This window comes from Schistocerca nitens, chromosome 6, assembly GCF_023898315.1.
Source record: "Schistocerca nitens isolate TAMUIC-IGC-003100 chromosome 6, iqSchNite1.1, whole genome shotgun sequence".
Classification (NCBI taxonomy): domain Eukaryota; kingdom Metazoa; phylum Arthropoda; class Insecta; order Orthoptera; family Acrididae; genus Schistocerca; species Schistocerca nitens.
In genome coordinates this window covers 709,599,541-709,618,291 of record NC_064619.1, presented here as the reverse complement: position 1 = coordinate 709,618,291, position 18,751 = coordinate 709,599,541, and the positions used below count along the sequence as shown (strand labels likewise).

General features: G+C 37.3%; 1 protein-coding gene across 1 annotated transcript in view; it reads right to left on the bottom strand.

Annotated features, from left to right (window-relative positions):
* Window positions 1-18,751, bottom strand: part of LOC126263582 (sodium channel protein 60E-like) — a 347,601-nt gene that overhangs the window by 159,369 nt on the left and 169,481 nt on the right. The window contains exons 12-14 of the mRNA XM_049960674.1: window positions 16,962-17,176; window positions 10,849-11,019; window positions 4,331-4,524 (exon numbers count right to left, since the gene is read on the bottom strand). Coding sequence (XP_049816631.1) covers window positions 4,331-4,524; window positions 10,849-11,019; window positions 16,962-17,176 — 580 coding nt within the window. The remainder of the gene's footprint in view (window positions 1-4,330; window positions 4,525-10,848; window positions 11,020-16,961; window positions 17,177-18,751) is intronic.

The window sequence follows — 18,751 nt, the reverse complement described above, 5'->3', positions numbered from 1 at the left end:
GGGTAACCAGGAGGATCTACAGCTTTTCTAAAGCAAAATTTGATCTAAGTTCCCATATTAAATACACAGAAACAAAAAAATACTATATCTTAATACACATTATATATGCACAGTTAATTTAATATTGTATAACTAATTCAATATTTGGGAGAAGGCAACACGATTGCTCTCTAGTTTTTAACAGAAGTATTGCTCATACTGCATTAGAAAAAAGAAGCACATTAAATTTTGTTATGAGTCATAGGTGACTATAGTTTGATTATAATGACTTGACACTTGACACTTCACATGTCAGAGCTGTCTCCCTCCAATCAGAGCAATCAGCGTCATGCCCAAACTGTTCGCTGCTACCAAACAGTCTATTCACTTCCAGTTCCTTGTCTGGCTTCTTTTCTTGATATGTTGGATCCCATGTTGGATTGTGAGTCATACTGATACTTTTGTTTCACATTTCATCAGACATGTCAAAAACACACAAATACACACACACACACACACACACACACACACACACACACACACAAAAATGATGACAATGAAATATGCACATTTCACACACAGCACTATCCAAACTTTACGGATTCCTTTCACAGAGGACATAATTCAGTGTCATATATTCAATTATTATCATCACAGAGATTGATCTACAGTCAATAAGCTTCATACAACATTGAATGAGGTCAAACTTTTTGAAGACCCAATTCAGCATTGCCACTTGTCCTATAGAGGAATAACTATAATATCATAACAAGAAGTGCTGCTGTAGTCCAGTGGTTAAGTTACAGTCCTGATGTGCAGAAGGTTGTGGATTCGAGTTTTTTTCATGTGAAATAATTTTTTATTTGTAAATGTTCATCAAAATGACTCTTATTATTATTATTATCATCATCATCATCATCATTATTATTATCATCAATTACCTGGTTTAAATGTTTTTTTTATATTTTAAATCTTTTGTTCCATCATTTTTATCATCATACTGACTTTTTTATTTGCTCTTGTTTTTTCTTCCTATCATTCTTTTTCCATTTGGAATCAACCTGCATTGCCTTGAGTGGCAACCAGGACTGCTCATCGATTGAGATTGTGTCAGCTTGTGTAGCCAGTCAGAGATAAATGACAAAAGTGGATGTTACAGTTCGCTTTTAACGCTGAAAATGAAATTTTTCTGTCTTTAGTTTGCTGGTAGAGGTCAGCTTTGATCACCGTGAATGAAACGAGTTTCATTAATAGTTCTGCTGCAAGTTTTTAACTGATGTTTTCTCAGATACGTTGTGTATCACAATGTTGTGCATAGGTTATGACAAGAGTCTAAATTCAGGAGTACAAAATGTGTTGTCTGCCACTGTTCAGTCCCTGGTCACTGAGAATTAGTTGCGAACAGAGCGTCTTCCATTCCAACTGTATCTAACAGCACCCACTACTAACACTGCTCTGTGTTACGAGAATGGCACTTCAACACTTGTGAAGTGACTTGCCATGCTTTCATGTTGCCTTTAACCAAGTGGCAGATGGTATGACAACATTGTAACAGCCAGTGACAAATGTCAATGGTAAAGTAATTTTAACAGGACTATAGGGGTGATTGTCTGAAGCAACAATAATGTAAAAAGCAAATAAATCAAGAAATGGGAAAGAAAATGTCAGATGCAGTTCAATTTAAGAATTATGAGAGTGTTCAGCTGATCTTTGAAGATAAACACTTAAGATAATCGCAACCGGTACAATCTCAATAATACTAATCAGTATCAGTAAGCTTTGACTGTAGAGGCACAAGATTTAAAGGAGAATTAGACAACTGATTACAGGGCTGTTATGTGCACATGGATGTTTAGTAAGCATGAGACAATTAAAGAAAGCTCAATAATTTCTACAAAGAGACACTACAAGATAGTAGGAGAGAGAAGAAGAGGAGTGAAGAAAATGTAGAGAAAGAGAGGAGGGAGGTGAGAGAAGAAAGAGGGAATAAAAATAGAAAAAAAACATCCAGTTCATTGTGAACAAAACCAATTGTAAAAGATTTTACTTAGAAACAGTCTTAACCACATATGATAATTTATTTTTACAACAACTACTAAATTATTGCATGCATTCATGACTGTTTGTAATTAAAATTTTGTTACAATGATTTCAACTGCTGCTGTTTCCATTAAAATTTTTCAAAGCATTTTAAAACCAGCAGTATTAATTTTGCATGTTTGCAAGCTTCCATATCCTTTAACAACCTGTATCCAGTTCTTCTGTTCATCTTTATTAATAAATTTTGCTGCTGGCAAGAATTAAAAATTCTGACCTTTCAAATCTCTCTCTCTCTCTCTCTCTCTCTCTCTCTCTCTCACACACACACACACACACACACACACACACACACATATATATATATATATATATAAACAAAGATGATGTGACTTACCAAATGAAAGTGCTGGCAGGTCGACAGACACACAAACGAACACAAACATACACACAAAATTCAAGCTTTCGCAACAAACTGTTGCCTCATCAGGAAAGAGGGAAGGAGAGGGAAAGACGAAAGGATGTGGGTTTTAAGAGAGAAGGTAAGGAGTCATTCCAATCCCGGGAGCGGAAAGACTTACCTTAGGGGGAAAAAAGGACGGGTATACACTCGCACACACACACATATCCATCCACACATACACAGACACAAGCAGACATCTCACAAGCAGAAATATGTCTGCTTGTGAGATGTCTGCTTGTGTCTGTATATGTGTGGATGGATATGTGTGTGTGTGTGCGAGTGTATACCCGTCCTTTATTCCCCCTAAGGTAAGTCTTTCCGCTCCCGGGATTGGAATGACTCCTTACCTTCTCCCTTAAAACCCACATCCTTTCGTCTTTCCCTCTCCTTCCCTCTTTCCTGATGAGGCAACAGTTTGTTGCGAAAGCTTGAATTTTGTGTGTATGTTTGTGTTCGTTTGTGTGTCTGTCGACCTGCCAGCACTTTCATTTGGTAAGTCACATCATCTTTGTTTTTAGATATATTTTTCCTACGTGGAATGTTTCCCTCTATTATAACCATATCATATATATATATATATATATATATATATATATATATATATATATATATATATATATGATGTGACTTACCAAATGAAAGTGCTGGCAGGTCGACAGACACACAAACGAACACAAACATACACACAAAATTCAAGCTTTCGCAACAAACTGTTGCCTCATCAGGAAAGAGGGAAGGAGAGGGAAAGACGAAAGGATGTGGGTTTTAAGAGAGAGGGTAAGGAGTCATTCCAATCCCGGGAGCGGAAAGACTTACCTTAGGGGGAAGAAAGGACAGGTATACACTCGCACACACACACATATCCATCCACACATATACGGACACAAGCAACTCTATATAATTGAGGGAAACATTCCACATGGGAAAAATATATATAAAAAACAAAGATGCTGTGACTTACCAAATGAGAAAGCGCTGGTAGATAGACACAATAATAAACACACACACACACAAATTTCAAGCTTTCGCGAGGCAAGGTTGCTTCATCAGGAAAGAGGGGAGAAGAGGGAAAGACGAAAGGATGTGGGTTTTAAGGGAGAGGGTAAGGAGTTATTCCAATCCCAGGATGTGCGGATGGATGTGTGTGTGTGTGCCACATATCCATATGTCTGCCTGTGTCTGTATATGTGCGGATGGATGTGTGTGTGTGCGCGAGTGTATACGTGTCCTTTTTTCCTCCTAAGGTAAGTCTTTCTGCTCCTGGGATTGGAATGACTCCTTATCCTCTCCCTTAAAACCCACATCCTTTCGTCTTTCCCTCTCCTTCCCTCTTTCCTGATGAAGCAACCTAGGGTTGCGAAAGCTTGAAGTTTGTGTGTTTATTATTGTGTCTATCTACCAGCGCGTTCTCGTTTGGTAAGTCACAGCAATAGAGGGAAACATTCCACGTGGGAAAAATATATCTAAAAATAAAGATTCTGTAACTTACCAAACGAAAGCGTTGGTACATTGATAGAGAGAATAACAAACACAAACACACACACAAATTTTTTCAACCCACGGTTGCTTCATCAGCAAACAGGGAAGGAGAGGGAAAGACGAAAGGATGTGGGTTTTAAGGGAGAGGGTAAGGAGTCATTCCAATCCCGGGAGCAGAAGGACCTACCTTGTGTGTGTGTGTGTGTGTGTGTGTGTGTGATTATTTCATTTAATTTCAGAATGTTAAATAATCATAATAATTCATTACATTTGAACTAAAATCTATGGCATCCTCAAATTAAATGTTTTGTGTAGTACAACATTATGGAATATTAAATATACTTCATTAATAATTTAATGCATGTAGCTCACCTTGGCACAGGATCTGGATGAAATCTCTCCTTTGTATAGTCTTTGGCAAAAAGTTGCATACCAATAACAGCAAAAATGTATATTACAATCACTAACACAAATGTTAAGTTTCCTAGAGCACCAATGGTTGATATAATAATGCTCAGTAGCACCTTCATAGTTGTCCATGACTGTGCAAGTTTTAGTACCCGTAACTGAAACAAACGTAAATACACCTATGAGAAATGTGCATATTTTTGGCAGAAAACAATATCTGATTTTGATGCACGATATCTTACAGCTTTATAATTTTATGTCTTTCAGTAGTAATATTATTTAGACTGGGCAGTCACTGAAAGTGGAGGAAATGTCTCAGGTGACACTACATACAAGGGGCATTTGAAAAGTCCATGCAAAGTTCTAGAGATGGCACCACCGGCATGTATCGAGGTCATGTTTAGTTAGTAGCATCTTTGGAAAGAACGCACACCAAGATTCAGCTATATTGGTCTATTTCTTTGTGTTTGGCATTCGTGTGAATCAACGAAGTCGAGTGATTGTCAAAAAATGAACAAAAAAGAATTTTGTGTGGTGATTAAACATTACTTTATGAAAGGCAAAACGCCTCAGGAGACTAAAGAGAAGCTTGATAAACATTACGAAGACTCTGCTCCTTCAATTAGAATGGTTTATAAGTGGTTTCAAAATTTTCAGAGTGCCATATGTGCACAAGTGATGCTGAACGTTCTGGATGCCCTGTGGAGGTTACGACTCCAGAAATCATTGATAAAATCCATGATATGGTGACAGATGACAGAAGAGTTAAGGTGTGTGAGATTGCTAGTGCTGTGGGCATCTCAAATGAACAGGCACATAATATTTTGCATAAACATTTGGACATGAGAAAGCTATCCACAAGATGGGTTCCACGATTGCTCACACTTGACCAAAAACGAAATAGTGTGAAGTGTTGCAAGGACGGTTTGCAGTTGTTCAGGAAGAATCTGCAGGACTTTAAGTGTCGTTTCATCACAGTGGATACTTTACTATACTCCTGAGATCAAAGAACAATCTGAACAATGGGTTACCAAGGGAGAATCTGCACCAAAAAAGGCGAAGAACATTCCTTTGGCCAAAAGGTTATTGCAACTGTCTTTTGGGATTCACAAGGGATAATCCTCATCGACTAACTGGAAAAGGGTAAAACTATTACAGGTGCATATTATTTATCATTACTGGACTATTTGAAGACCAAGCTGCAAGAAAAACACCAGCAATTGGATAGCAAAAAAGTCCTTTTCCATCACGATAATGCACCAGCACACACCTCAGCAGGTGTGGTCACAAAATTATTGGAAATAGAATTCCAACTTGTTTCACATCCCCCCTATTCTCCAGACTTGTCTCCCTCGGACTACTATTTATTCCTCAATTTGAAGAAATGGCTGGCGGGACATACATTTTATTCAAATGAGGAGGTGATTACGGCAACTAATAGCTATTTTGCAGACTTGGACAATTCCTATTATCCGGAAGGGATCAACAAATTATAACGGTGTTGGACGAAGTGTATAAGTCTAAAAGGAGACTATGTCGAAAAATAAAAAAGGTTTACCCCAAACACGTAAGTAGTTTTTATTTTTGCATGGACTTTTCAAACACCCCTTGTATAGTGGATCCACTTTGAAAATTTTTTGAACTGCCAGTTCCTGGTTCCTAATTATATTTTAAAGAAAGACACAAAACAGCATAATCCAGTCTAATTTAATCCAAGTTACAAAAATGTACATACATTATAAATGAGGATAGGTCTGTATATTTGTGGCCTAGATGATATTCTATTATCAGCCATAAGAATAACCAAAAAAGAGGAGTATAGGATCACTTTTTACAAAATGTGTTAGAATGTGAACTAATACACTGTTGAGTTGATTGATTTTGGTATTTTAGCAGATGTCTATATGATTCATATTGACAAGATTTGTAATGGGTGAGAAATGTACCATTTAACACAAGAAAAGACAGTTCAGCATTGGTATGGTTCCCAACCAACCCCATTTTTCCAACACAGTCTCTATGTTTAACAAATTTTCCTGGCGTCCTCAAAGACTGTATGGAGGCAGTGAAATGTCCCAAATGTCTGACATTTGTAACATAAATTTCATTTTGTAAATAATGTTATTGCAATCATCTGACCTCCTGGAATGCTTTCTTTTGGAATGCTGGACAGATTTCTATTGAGTACTTCAGTTACTGCATGAATTAAAAGAGAACTTTCAAGCTTTGTCAAGCCTCAAGTTCGATAACTAATACTAATTTCCTCAATGACACAAAATTTTGATGTCCCATTAGCAGTGTCACATATTGGATTCTGGAATTCTGTTGTGGCAGCAGTATTGTTGTTTGTGTGCAGTATATTGTATGTTAAACAATGGAAAATGATGAGTCACAGATAGGCACAACAAAAAGACTGTCAGAAAGTGAGCTTTCAGCAAACAAGGCATGCGTCAGAAATAGACAAGACACTCATGCAAACACAAATCACACACAAATAATCACAGTCTCTGGCTGCTGAGGCCAGACTGCAAGCAGCAGCACATGATGGGAGAAGCAACTGGGTGGCGGGGGTAAGGAGAAGGCTGAGGCAGGGAGGGGGAGGGATAGCAGAGTAGGGGTGGTGGATGAAAACATGCTGCTTGTGAGAGCGTAGATGGACAATGTGGGCAGGGTGGGGCAGTTAGGTGCAGTTAGGAGGTTAGACAGAGGCCGGGAGGGGGAGGGGCGCAGGGAGTTGTGGGTGGTAGTGGAAAATGAGAGATGAAAAAAGACTGAGTGTACTGGTGGAATCGAGGGCTGTGTAGTGTGGAATAGGAATGGGGAAGGGGCTAGATGGGTGAATGGGTAAGGACAATAACTAACAAAGGCTGAGTCCAGGATGTTTACAGGAACATAGGATATACTGCAGAGAGAGAGTTACCACCTGTGCAGTTCAAAAAAGCTGGTATTGGTGGGAAGGATCCAGGTGTTCCAGGCTCTCAAGCACTCATTGAAATGAATAACGTTGTTTTGTCGACAGCCATTCATGCGGACAGATAGATTGTTGGCTGTCATGTCACATAGAATGCAGCACAGTGGTTGCAGCTTAGCTTGTAGATCACATGACTGGTTTCACAGACAGCTCTGCCTTTGATGCTTGTGAGCGTACTGGAGTAGGTGGCGGTGGCGGTGGTAGTGGAGGTGGGAGGATATATCAGACGGGTCTTGCATCTAGGTCAGTTACAGGGATACGAGCCTTGAAGCAAGGGGTTGGGAGCAGGGGTTGTGTAGGGATGGATGAAGATATTGTGTAGGTTCGGTAGCTGGTGAAATACTACGTTGGGGAGGTGGAAAGAATAGTTGGTAGGACATTCCTCATTTCAGGGCACAACAAGAGGTAGTTGAAAGCCTGGTGGGGGAATGAGATTCAGCTGCTCCAGTCTTGGGTGGTACTAAGTCATGAGGGGAATGCTCCTCTGTGGCCAGATGGTCAGATGGTGAGATTTGGGAGATGTTGGGTGAACGGAAAGACAAGACATGGGATACAACCTGTGAAGGCCTCAGTGAGACCCTAAGTACATTTTGAGAGGATCACTTGTCACTACAGATGCAACGAGCATGGGTGGCTAGGATGTATAGAAGGGGCTTCTTGGTATGGAATGGGTAGCTGCTGTCCAAGTGGAGGTACTGCTGCTGGTTGGTAGGTTTGATATGAACAGAAGTACTGACACAGCCATCTTTGCGGTGGAGGTCAACATTGAGGAAGATGGCTTGGGATACTGTCATGCCACATGTCACAGTCTAACACATAGTTGGTTCCAGTTCTTACACCTGTGATTTGATAAATGGTATTGTAATATTTCCTGTCTGCCACAGTGAAATGTAAGTGCAAATACACAGTGTGTTATAGCAAGACTTTCACCTCATAAATGGGAGGGTGAGAATGTTATCTGAACATTTTCTCGTGCAAAATTGAGTGTTGTAAATGTAAGATGTGTGTTGGAAATGGACGATGAACTGTCATTATAATTCAGTATAGTCAGACATAAACTTGATGTTAAAAATATATCATAAACACTTAAAATTGAAAAGAACAAGGTACGTAGCTACAACAGTACCACACTGCAAAATAGCACAAGTGTTTTAGGCTGACGAACTGTGTCCCTGGTACAATTCAAATGCAATTCAATCAAAAGTTCTCATGTACTCAAACTAAATGGTAATGAAAGTAATAGTGCCATTTGCTGTGTTGTGACTAATCAATGATTTTAGAGAAGCAGTATTTATTTAAATAATCACTGAGTCCTCCTGTAACATGGATTTCAAGCTAGTTCCTTTACTTGTTATGTATCCAGATAAAGCCATCTGTATGAATCTTCCCCAGTGATACCTGTTCAGCAAAGAGAATAGAAAAAGGAACACAAGCAAAAGTGAAAGCTTGCTCTTGCTCTGCTGGGTACATTGACACAGTTGCCCTTGAAGAAGGTATGACATTAACGATCAGATTAGTATTTTGGAGTACATATTCTTAAGGTTTTTAAAAGAATCCAGTAGAAGCAGCGAAATGTAGGACTTTGTGAAATCCTGTTTTTCTGACATAACACACCAGTTCATGAGGGAGTGGGGAAGGGGGCAGGGAGGTGACAAGGCAGTAAACTAAAAAGCATTTGTGGAGGAGTTTTCGACCCAGACAGTTTTTTTCCCCAAAAGTGAAAGAAATCAATTATGGTGTGAAAGTACAACGTAAACCAAATTTACATCACAATAATGATTTTTTTTTTGGCAAAATTTGGGCAGTTTAATTCGCACAAAGAAAAAGAACTCGCCAGGATAGCCGAGCGTGTTAAAGCACCTGCCTGCCAGCCTGGATGTGGTTTTTAGGTTTTTTCTCATCCACATACGTAAATACCAGGCTGGTTCCCACAGCCTGTGTCAGTTACACAATGTCTAACACTTTGAAAAATGATGTCACATTTGCCCATGAGGTTACACTAAATGCAAACAGATGCAGTACACTGATTTCTTCCCAGGTGGGAGGGGGGATGGCAGTAGCTTTAAAATGTCTTTGGGAGTGGCAACCCCACAGTAACACTAGCCTATATAAGGGTATGGTTGGTTCTCCACAAAACTGGAGAAGCCCAACATTAGTCCTAAGCTCTGCACTGGCTGGGTAAGGGGCACCAGAAAGGAAGGAATCTGCAAAAACAAGGACGTAACACCCTGACATCTTTATTTGAGGGATGGCTATATGAGGGAGGTGGTGAATGACAGAACCAGGCACAAATACTTTTTAAATGTTTTATTTTAGTGCCACAATCTTTTCCTATTTAGTGGGGAGCAGTGGGGTGGAGATGACATGGTGTTAGTTACAACATCTGTGTAATGGAAAATATTAGCCATCTGAAGAGGGACATGCTAGCCTGAAACTGATTATGGCAGTATAGTAAAACATTTAAAAAGTATTTGTGGCTGGTTGTGTCATTCACCACAGAGTTCACAAGATCCAACATGGATAGAACAATATATGATGATAGCTTCCTTGGTGGGACATTTATTTCTACATTTTGCTTCATAAATGTAAATTTGTGTTTAATGTTTTTTGTTTTATTTTGTTTGTTTTGTGAAACAACACTGATGAGATGTTATCGGATGATTAGAATACCATAATCTATACATGGACTAATTCTCCAATTCAGCAAGATCTTTAGAATAAACAATTAGAATGGGAATTGCCTTGGATTCTTTATCAGCAATATCTATTTGTCTACAAAGCATTCATAAGAAACCCCTCAGAGTGAGATATTTTGGAACTTTCACTTAGTTATTTGGATGCATACATGAGTGCAAGTGCTAGTGTACCCAACTTGACTGGGATAATGACGATATTTTGAAAAAGATTGATTGGTACTTACCATATAGTGGAAATGTTGAGTCACAGACAGGGAACACAAAAAGACTGCTAAACAAGTAAGCTTTCAGCCAAAAAACCTTCTTCTGAATTTGCCTGTCTGCGACTAAGCATTTCCACTGTATGGCGAGAAGCAATTTTCCTGTTGATAATACTGTCATTATTTGAGCCTAGCTTTTCTATTGTTCAACTTGGCTGGGAATACTTTGTGAAACTGTATCAATAAGCTTTTGAAACAGCTGGGATTTGGGTTACTTTCCCAAATATTTCAATGTGGCCATTAAATATGGTAAGGCAAATAAAAAAGTGATTAGAAAAACTTCTAATTATGGAAAAATGCCTACCTTATAAGTGGCAAGAGGGTCAAAAAAATGCTATCCCCCTCAGCCTTTTTCTTAAACTTGGCATTCTTTCAATTGGGAATAGAAAGAAATGAGTTGGAAGAAATGAGACCATTGAGGTAGTTAAGTAGGAAATATTGGAAGCTATTTTTACAATAAAAAATCAGATCTTTATGTAATATATGCTATTGCTAATGGCAGGGACCTCCTATTGCATTATACAAAAGTTCATTATAGTTTCAAGAAATCCATACCAGCCTCAGACCTCTCAAGACTGACAGTCCATCTACCAGCTCAAAAGCAAGATCCAGTAAACTTGCTGTGACGATGATAAGATCAAAAATATTCCATCCACAAGCAAAAAATTCTTTGCTAAGTGCTAGCAGTTTAAGGAAGCATTCCAACGTAAAAATTGAAGTGAAGACCTGAAAAAAATCATACAAATGTAATTTCAGACACAGATTATTACCAAACATACCAGGCATATTAAATTCGAACAATGCCCAAAATTAACAAATAATTCAGACTTTTATAACCATCAAATGGTCAGTTACCCTGCTGGCTGATCGTTATTCAACTTTCCAAATTGACTTGTATTATTTATCTTTGCTGAAGTTTAGATAGTATATACAGGCAGCATTTTCATAAAGAACTCTGAATCAATTATTATATGTTTTCATTAGATTCTTTCAGCAGGCTCATTAAATAAAAGCCCATTTGTTGCTAATCATATGCACCAGTATAAGATGTGGACACACTATTCTAATACAGTAATTCTTTTCAGAAATTCAAACTGGTTCCTTTGAACAGAAAGTTAGTAGAGCTACCAAAAACAAAAGTAACATTCCTCCTTCCTTCATCTTGCACACTAAAAATTGTGCTTTACGCTACTGAAAATAAATGCTATATATTTTAAATTATTACTTTTATGATTTTATAGATATATTTATCTCTCACTGTAAAGTTTGCTAATAAGATGCCTTGAAATGTGTTGTTATACTTAAAAAATTAGTCAGATGACATTTAAACAAAGTGTGACACATTTATCTTTGTTATTAAATATCTGTCTTATTATTTCACAGATAGTTACATGCATTTTTCTTTAACTTTTATTATCTCATATGTCACCACATGCATCTGTTACTTGCTAATTTCTGAACAACTGAGTCACTTCAGTGGACTGTTAATCACTGCTTGGATTTCGTAAGTTTATTATACTCTTACTTTCCTATCAAGTATCTTTCCTGGCTGTTCTGAGTTGCCATTCTTGGCAATTCATAATTCTGGATAACTCTGCTCTCTCTATATTCCTAAGTAGTTCAAGCATATACAGGCCATGGAGACATAATAACTTAATTACATCATAATAACTTTATTACATTTGTCCTGATCCTGCTACTGTTATACCATTGAGGTAAATACTTATTTCTTTGAAAGAACACAACAGCATCAGAAATTTGTGTATCTTAATATGTTTACATAACAACAAAAACAATCAATTATTGACAAAATTATTTAAGTGTCTAGATAAAAAATCTACTCATTAAGTGGCAGCAGAACACACACATAAAAGACGATTGTAATTGGCTAGCTTTCGGAGCCAGTGGCTCCTTCTTCAGGCAAAAGGGTTGAAGGGGAAGGAAGAAGGGTGAAGGAAAAGGACTGGAGAGGGCTAGGAAAAGGGGAAGATTTCGGGAAAGAATCGCAGGTCAGGGGAGACTTGCCATATGGGATGAGAAGGAAAGACTGATTGTTGGGGACTGCATCGGGCGAGATTTGAAAACCTGAGATCTTAAAGGTGGAAGAAAGGGTAATATGCAGACAGAGATTACTGCTTAAACATCACGCATGAGTTAATAGGAGTAAAAAGCTAAGTGCATTCTATGTAACAAAGGTGAGGGTGGGGCGGTGAAGAATAGACGGGAAAGACAATGAAAGATGTAGAAAACTAAAATGGAGCGAAGCAAGGAGTAGTTACTACTTCCTTCCTCTTCAACCCTTTTGCCTGAAGAAGGAGCCCCTGGCTCTGAAAGCTTGCCAATTAGGACCGTCTTTTATGTGTGTGTTCTGCCACTGCTTGGTGTGTAGATTTTTAATATGTTTACAATGTCACAACATATAAATCATCACAGGTAAATACACAGCCAATGAACATAGCAAATATTTGCACTAAGATAACTTCAGGAAATGTAAAATCTGCATATTTTGTATAAGAAAAGACTCTGGTACCATATGCCTCAAATTCCCTTCTAAAAAGACCACAATGTTTCTGTTATATTATGGACACACCACAATGGAAGTAGCTTTTTTCTTAAGTCTCTTGTCTTTTGTGCACAGTGGCATTATGTTCTTAGCTATACAAGCATGATTCAGTTTTTTAAGAGTATTGTCACAAAAGCCAGGAGTCCGAGCCAAAGACTATTCCAGCAGCAAACCGTATTCTCTCAGGTTCATTACAACATATGTCCTATAGAATGAAGGACTGATTCCAGAATTCATCAAAATTTAGTAGCAAAATTTTGGGTCTCTGCAGTATTAACAAACAAATGATAAAAATATATGTAACTACAATACATCTAACTCACAATCAACAGCTGGGAAGATGAAATCAAGTGTCACTTATTTTCTAAATCTGTACTAAGTCCAAATAATCTGTATTATACCCTGAAACAAAATACCACAAGCGAATAGTAATACTTCTGTAAATGAGGAGGCACCACTATATCTGTAATGTGGCCACATTCAACTCATGTATCTAATGGTGTAAGAACAAAGACAAGCCCAAATGTAATTATTTACCACACAAGGTTTATAAGAAGAAGCAGCCCTACAGTCCATAGAATAAAATATATTCTATTAGTGTCTTTTTGTACATTATATTTGTTCTCTTATCCTTGTTTATTTGGTCACAGAATCATGGAACTGCAATGTGCAACAGCACAGATTCTGTTAGTAATGTATCTGGCGCAATACTTCAAAAACAATGCCAGGAGCAGAACCCAAACTTGGATTTCTTGCTTTTCACCAGCAGTCATCACTTTACCATTAGACTAATTAAGCAAGCCTCCTGGTCCAATGCAGTTCTCAATGTAATCTAATATTCTCTCCTATATGCATAATTTTTACACACAGCAATTCTCCCATAATAATAGCAACACTACCTAATAAAAAGACCACGGTGCTATTCCCAAGGTGAGAAAACCTCTGCACATACAAGTTTAGGGTATGGTAGGGTACAACTGAGAATTAGAATTGAGCCAAAAGGTGTGCTTGTATAGCCTAATACTAAAGTGATGACTAAAGCAGAAAATCCAGTTTTCAGTCCTACATTAAACGTATATGGCAAGTACACACATAAAAATAAGGTGTATTTATGCAGGCAGGAGATCAGTGTGTTGAAAAATTAGGGTGCAGATTATTTTTTCAACCCTAAAAATAAATGTATATTTTTGTATTATAGAAATTTCAATGTTAGAACCCATTTCTTGTAGTTTGAGATAGAGCAACAATATTGCTATTGTTTAAGAAGTAACAGTGGAATTATATTTGATTGTTGATATCTTTTATGTTGAAAGGAAATCATCAAATCATGATGAAAATTTCAATCTCGCAGCATTATGCGAAGAACACATTAATAATAAAGCAGGGAAAAAGTATTGTTTGGACAACTTTAATTTGTGGCATTGGATCACATTGGAGACCAATCTCCAAACTTTGCACAAGACAAACAGAAAGACGGCATACCTACCTCTTGACAAATAACAATTAATGGACTTAGAAACTGTGAAGATCACACAGAAATGTGTGAGACTATGGGTTGATGCTGCAGGTTTAAAGGTAGAAACGGTCTCTCTATCTGACAAAGTACCTCACTAGCACAGACTGCCATAAGATTTTTGTTATAATGTCAAATTTAACAAATATATTTCCGAACGACACAACACATGTAAGTTACAGAGTAAGTTGACAAGCAAGACATGTGTACACGTTAGCATTCTAATGAGCACTGAGTCCCAGTCTAGCGGCCACTGCTCGGCTGGCCACTTAGGTGGTGCAGCTGCTGCATGGCTGGCAGACAGTGCCGCATGTAGAGGACGTGCGTAATTGCGTGGCGGCGCTTTGAATGATCGGCAAGTCACAACAATTTTTACCAAGAAACTTGTCAATCTCCAGATGCACATTATCCAGATGCACGTTATCCAAATGCACAAATGGCCCTCTTAACTTCTACATGCAAGTACTCACATACAAATAAGGTGTATTTATGCACGTGAGAGACCAGTGTGTTGAAAAATTAGGGTTTGGCATAATTTTTCAGCCCTAAAAATACCTGTATATTTTTGTATTATAGAAACTTCAATGTTAGAACTCATTCCTTAGTTTGAAATATAGCACCAGTATTTCTACTGGCAACACCAAACAGATGCCTGTCTTTTGGGACTTGAGCTATACAACAGTGGACTATAGAGGGGCAAAAAATTCCCCATTTGGACCAACTGTCAATGAAAAACAAAAAATTACCATGATGTAAACAGTTACTGCAGAGAGAAGAAATCTGCAACCTCCCCCCCCCCCCCCCCCCCATTTCCCACGCCATTCTTGTTATTCTGAAACAGAAAACCCTGGCCAAGGAAAATTTCCCTATGGGTTTAACAATTCATTGCCAAGAAAAAGGCTGGATGAGAACTAGGGTAGGATGTCTTTGAAGGTCACCTTACATCTTAGGTAAGGAATATAGTTGCTGGATTTAACAAAGATCTAGTCTTCATAGCTGTAGGTGTGTGATGACATTGTAACGACCCATTTACCCAAAAATACTTTTTTGATTGGCTTTTAGAAGGGGAACATGCAATTGTTTCATCTGGCATGATTAAAAAACTTTCGGTCAGTCTTACAAGTGAGTATATTCGCTCTACAGGGCACACAATATCACTACATTCTACTGCCAAGGATTCAAGAAGTGCTGCGTATCCAGTGCCCTGGATAATAGTGAGAACAAGATGCTTTGTCAGCAGAGTGATGAGAATACTCACTGTGATGAAAAAAATGCAGGTAGTGAAGATAACAGTGGCATCAGTGAAGACTGTCATTAAAAGGCTGGCATTTTTGTGTAATTTATCTACATTAAAACACAACAAAAAGTGATTAAGAGTGAATATATTCTGAAAAGTTTTTGTAAATTGATAATGTAACAAATTTTTCTTCACTGACTTTTTCCATTTTATTCCTTCAAAATTAAAGGTGCAACTTATATTTTGGTCAACATGGCAAGTCAAAATCTGAAATAAGACTTACCTATATTGCTATTTCTTTGAACCCCCTGTATGAAACTATATTGTACCCCATAAAATATGTAACACATGAGCTAAATTTCAGGAGGCAATACTTTTATTACTGTAATTGGTGCACATAAAAATACATGAAATTATCCTCACTTTTGGAATTATTAATCCTTTCGTAGGGAGGGAGGGAGGAAGGAAGTAATAGTTTCAAAAACTAGGATAATTTATTAGCAGTACTAAAAATTTTGCATCCTGAAGGTAAGAACTGGTCTGCAATTCTGTCTCATTCTTTTATAGACTCCTCAAGTGAATTTGCTTTTGATATAGCATAAATCATCTGTTTCTGAGTTTTTCAAAATTTGTGTTCCTATCATCAATGGTGACATTAGAGGCAAAGTGTCTCCAGTCTGGTTGACCTCATGAAAATAATTAAATGTGGTCTCTCTCCCATGCACAATTCCAACATACTGTTTGAACAGTATAGGGCAAAAAAAAAAAAAAAAAAAAAAAAAAAAAAAACATGTCTAATGGTTGGAGTGAGATATCAAACATGTTTCCGCCCATATGTCAGGTTTATTAGATACAATCTGAAACGAAGAATAAAAAGAAACTGAGAGGAAGAGACATACAGAGAGGCAGTCACAGGCAGAGCAAGAAAAGAACAAGAGCCAATATAAACAGCACTAATAAAAGAAAATATTAGGGTTTCAATTTCTGCATCACAAAATGCAGAATATCAATGAATTTTTATTTCTTGTGCCTTGTTTGCATCATTTTTCCAAATTCTGTAAATCGTGTAAGATGTATAATTTAGTTACAAAACCTGTTATTATTTGTACACACATTTTACTCATTTAAAAATAAAAAATGATGGAATATAGTAATTTTAAAAACTGTTGGGTTAGATAAATTCTTAGTTTTCATATCCATTTGACTGAGAAGTTGTCTTTAGAATCGTTTTTAATTGTTTTATTAATAGCCATATTGCTAAGGCAGGCTGACAGGCTGATGAATTATAAGTTAATTAGCAACTTTGTTGGTACATTCAGGACCTTTAAATGGATGCTTTTTTTAATGTCTCTTACTTTATTGCCTATGTCCAGGGCCTGTCGAACAGACTCACTCATACCATGATGTTCCATAGCGAGGAACATGGTGTTCAGAACGATGCACAGAGTAATGAGAAGCTCAAACAGTGGATCCCGTACTACTTTGTACAGTCCACTCTGGAAGCGCAGCCACCCATCATAGTCTATACAACACTGAGTGCACTTATCACAGTTTCTGTCAGGCAGGTCATCTGAAAACCACACAGAATTAATTATTAAAGCAAGATTTGCCAGTGAGAATGACCTGTTTTTCCAGATATGTTTATCTTATTTGCGTTTTAAAGAATTAAAACTCATTTATGCTCACGTATACATTAAATAACAAAATATTTGGGGTTTAGCTCAATATACAACATGTTTATCACAGAAAGTTAATGCTGGGAATATCTCAATAATATAAGGAAAAAAAAACTTTTTTTTTTGCTTCTATTTGCTACTAGAGATAAAATGTTATTAAGAGGAATAGAATTTTTGACAACTAATGAAATATTTCATCAGGGCTACAAAAACTAGTGAAATAACTGAGCAGACAAAATTAACAGAGTGTTGTACCAACATTAGCCTTTTATCAACTGAGGTATATTAAAAACAAATGCAAAGAACTAATGAATAGTTATCACAAGAATTTTATACCGTTCCTCACGCTGTGCTCTCATCTTTACACCATTCATCAAGAATGTTGAGAGAATAAGTGTGTGTCAGATTCTCTGTTCTAAAATACAACACAGATGGTCCATAGTACTTTGGTCAAGTTACTGGGTAGGCTAGAAGAGGCATTCTTACAGTGAATTTCTGCCTGATTTTTCTACAGTTAGTTTTTATATTGTCATTCAACTTTAGGCAACTCAAGGCGGTTACTCTCAGGTATTTGAAAGTTGTTACTGTTTCCAGGAATTCAACACAAATCACATAAAAGGACAGTGATGGAACTCTTTGCTTACTTATCTGCAATATGTTACATTTATTACATTCAGGGCCAATGGCCAGTCCTTGCTACAACAGTTAATCAGCTGCAGCTCTCCTTCCATTTCACTTGTCTTATGGGGTCACAATTTTTCTACAGAAATTAGCATTGTTTAGGAACAGCCTCCACTACATCATTTACATATATTCTAAACAGTAACAATCCTATAACATGCAACTGCGGTACTCCCAAAGTTACTTTTACATTTGCTGATTTTGTCCCATTGAAAATGACATGATGAGTTCTATCTGACAGAATGTTCTGAATCTAACCACACAAATGGTCCAGTCCTTGGCAAGCTCATATTTTATTCGTTAAATGACTGTGCTTTCTACAAGTCAAGAAACATGTCATCGACCTTGACACCATTATCTATGGCACTCTCATAGAGAATCAGGGTGAACTTAGTTTCAGAAGAGCTCTGTTTGCAGAATCCATGTTGATTTTCAAAGAGGACATTTTAGTCTCAAGTAAGGTCATAGTGCATAATCACAAAAAAGTTATATAATTCTACAAGAGATTGATGTCAACAATATACCTATAATTATGTGCACCTGTTTTATGAGGCTTGTTTAAAGCAGGAATGAGGTGAACTTCTTCTCAATCACTTGGTATGCTTCATCGTTCCAGCAACATACAGTAAACTTTTGCTAAAAGGGGAGCAAGTTCTTTCACATAATCTCTGTAGAATCTCACAAGTATCTTATCAGATACAGATGTCATTCCACTGTTTGGTCATTTTAGTTTATTTCCTATTACAATATGTACAATTTCAGCTTTCATATGATGTTTGAAAGAAGGG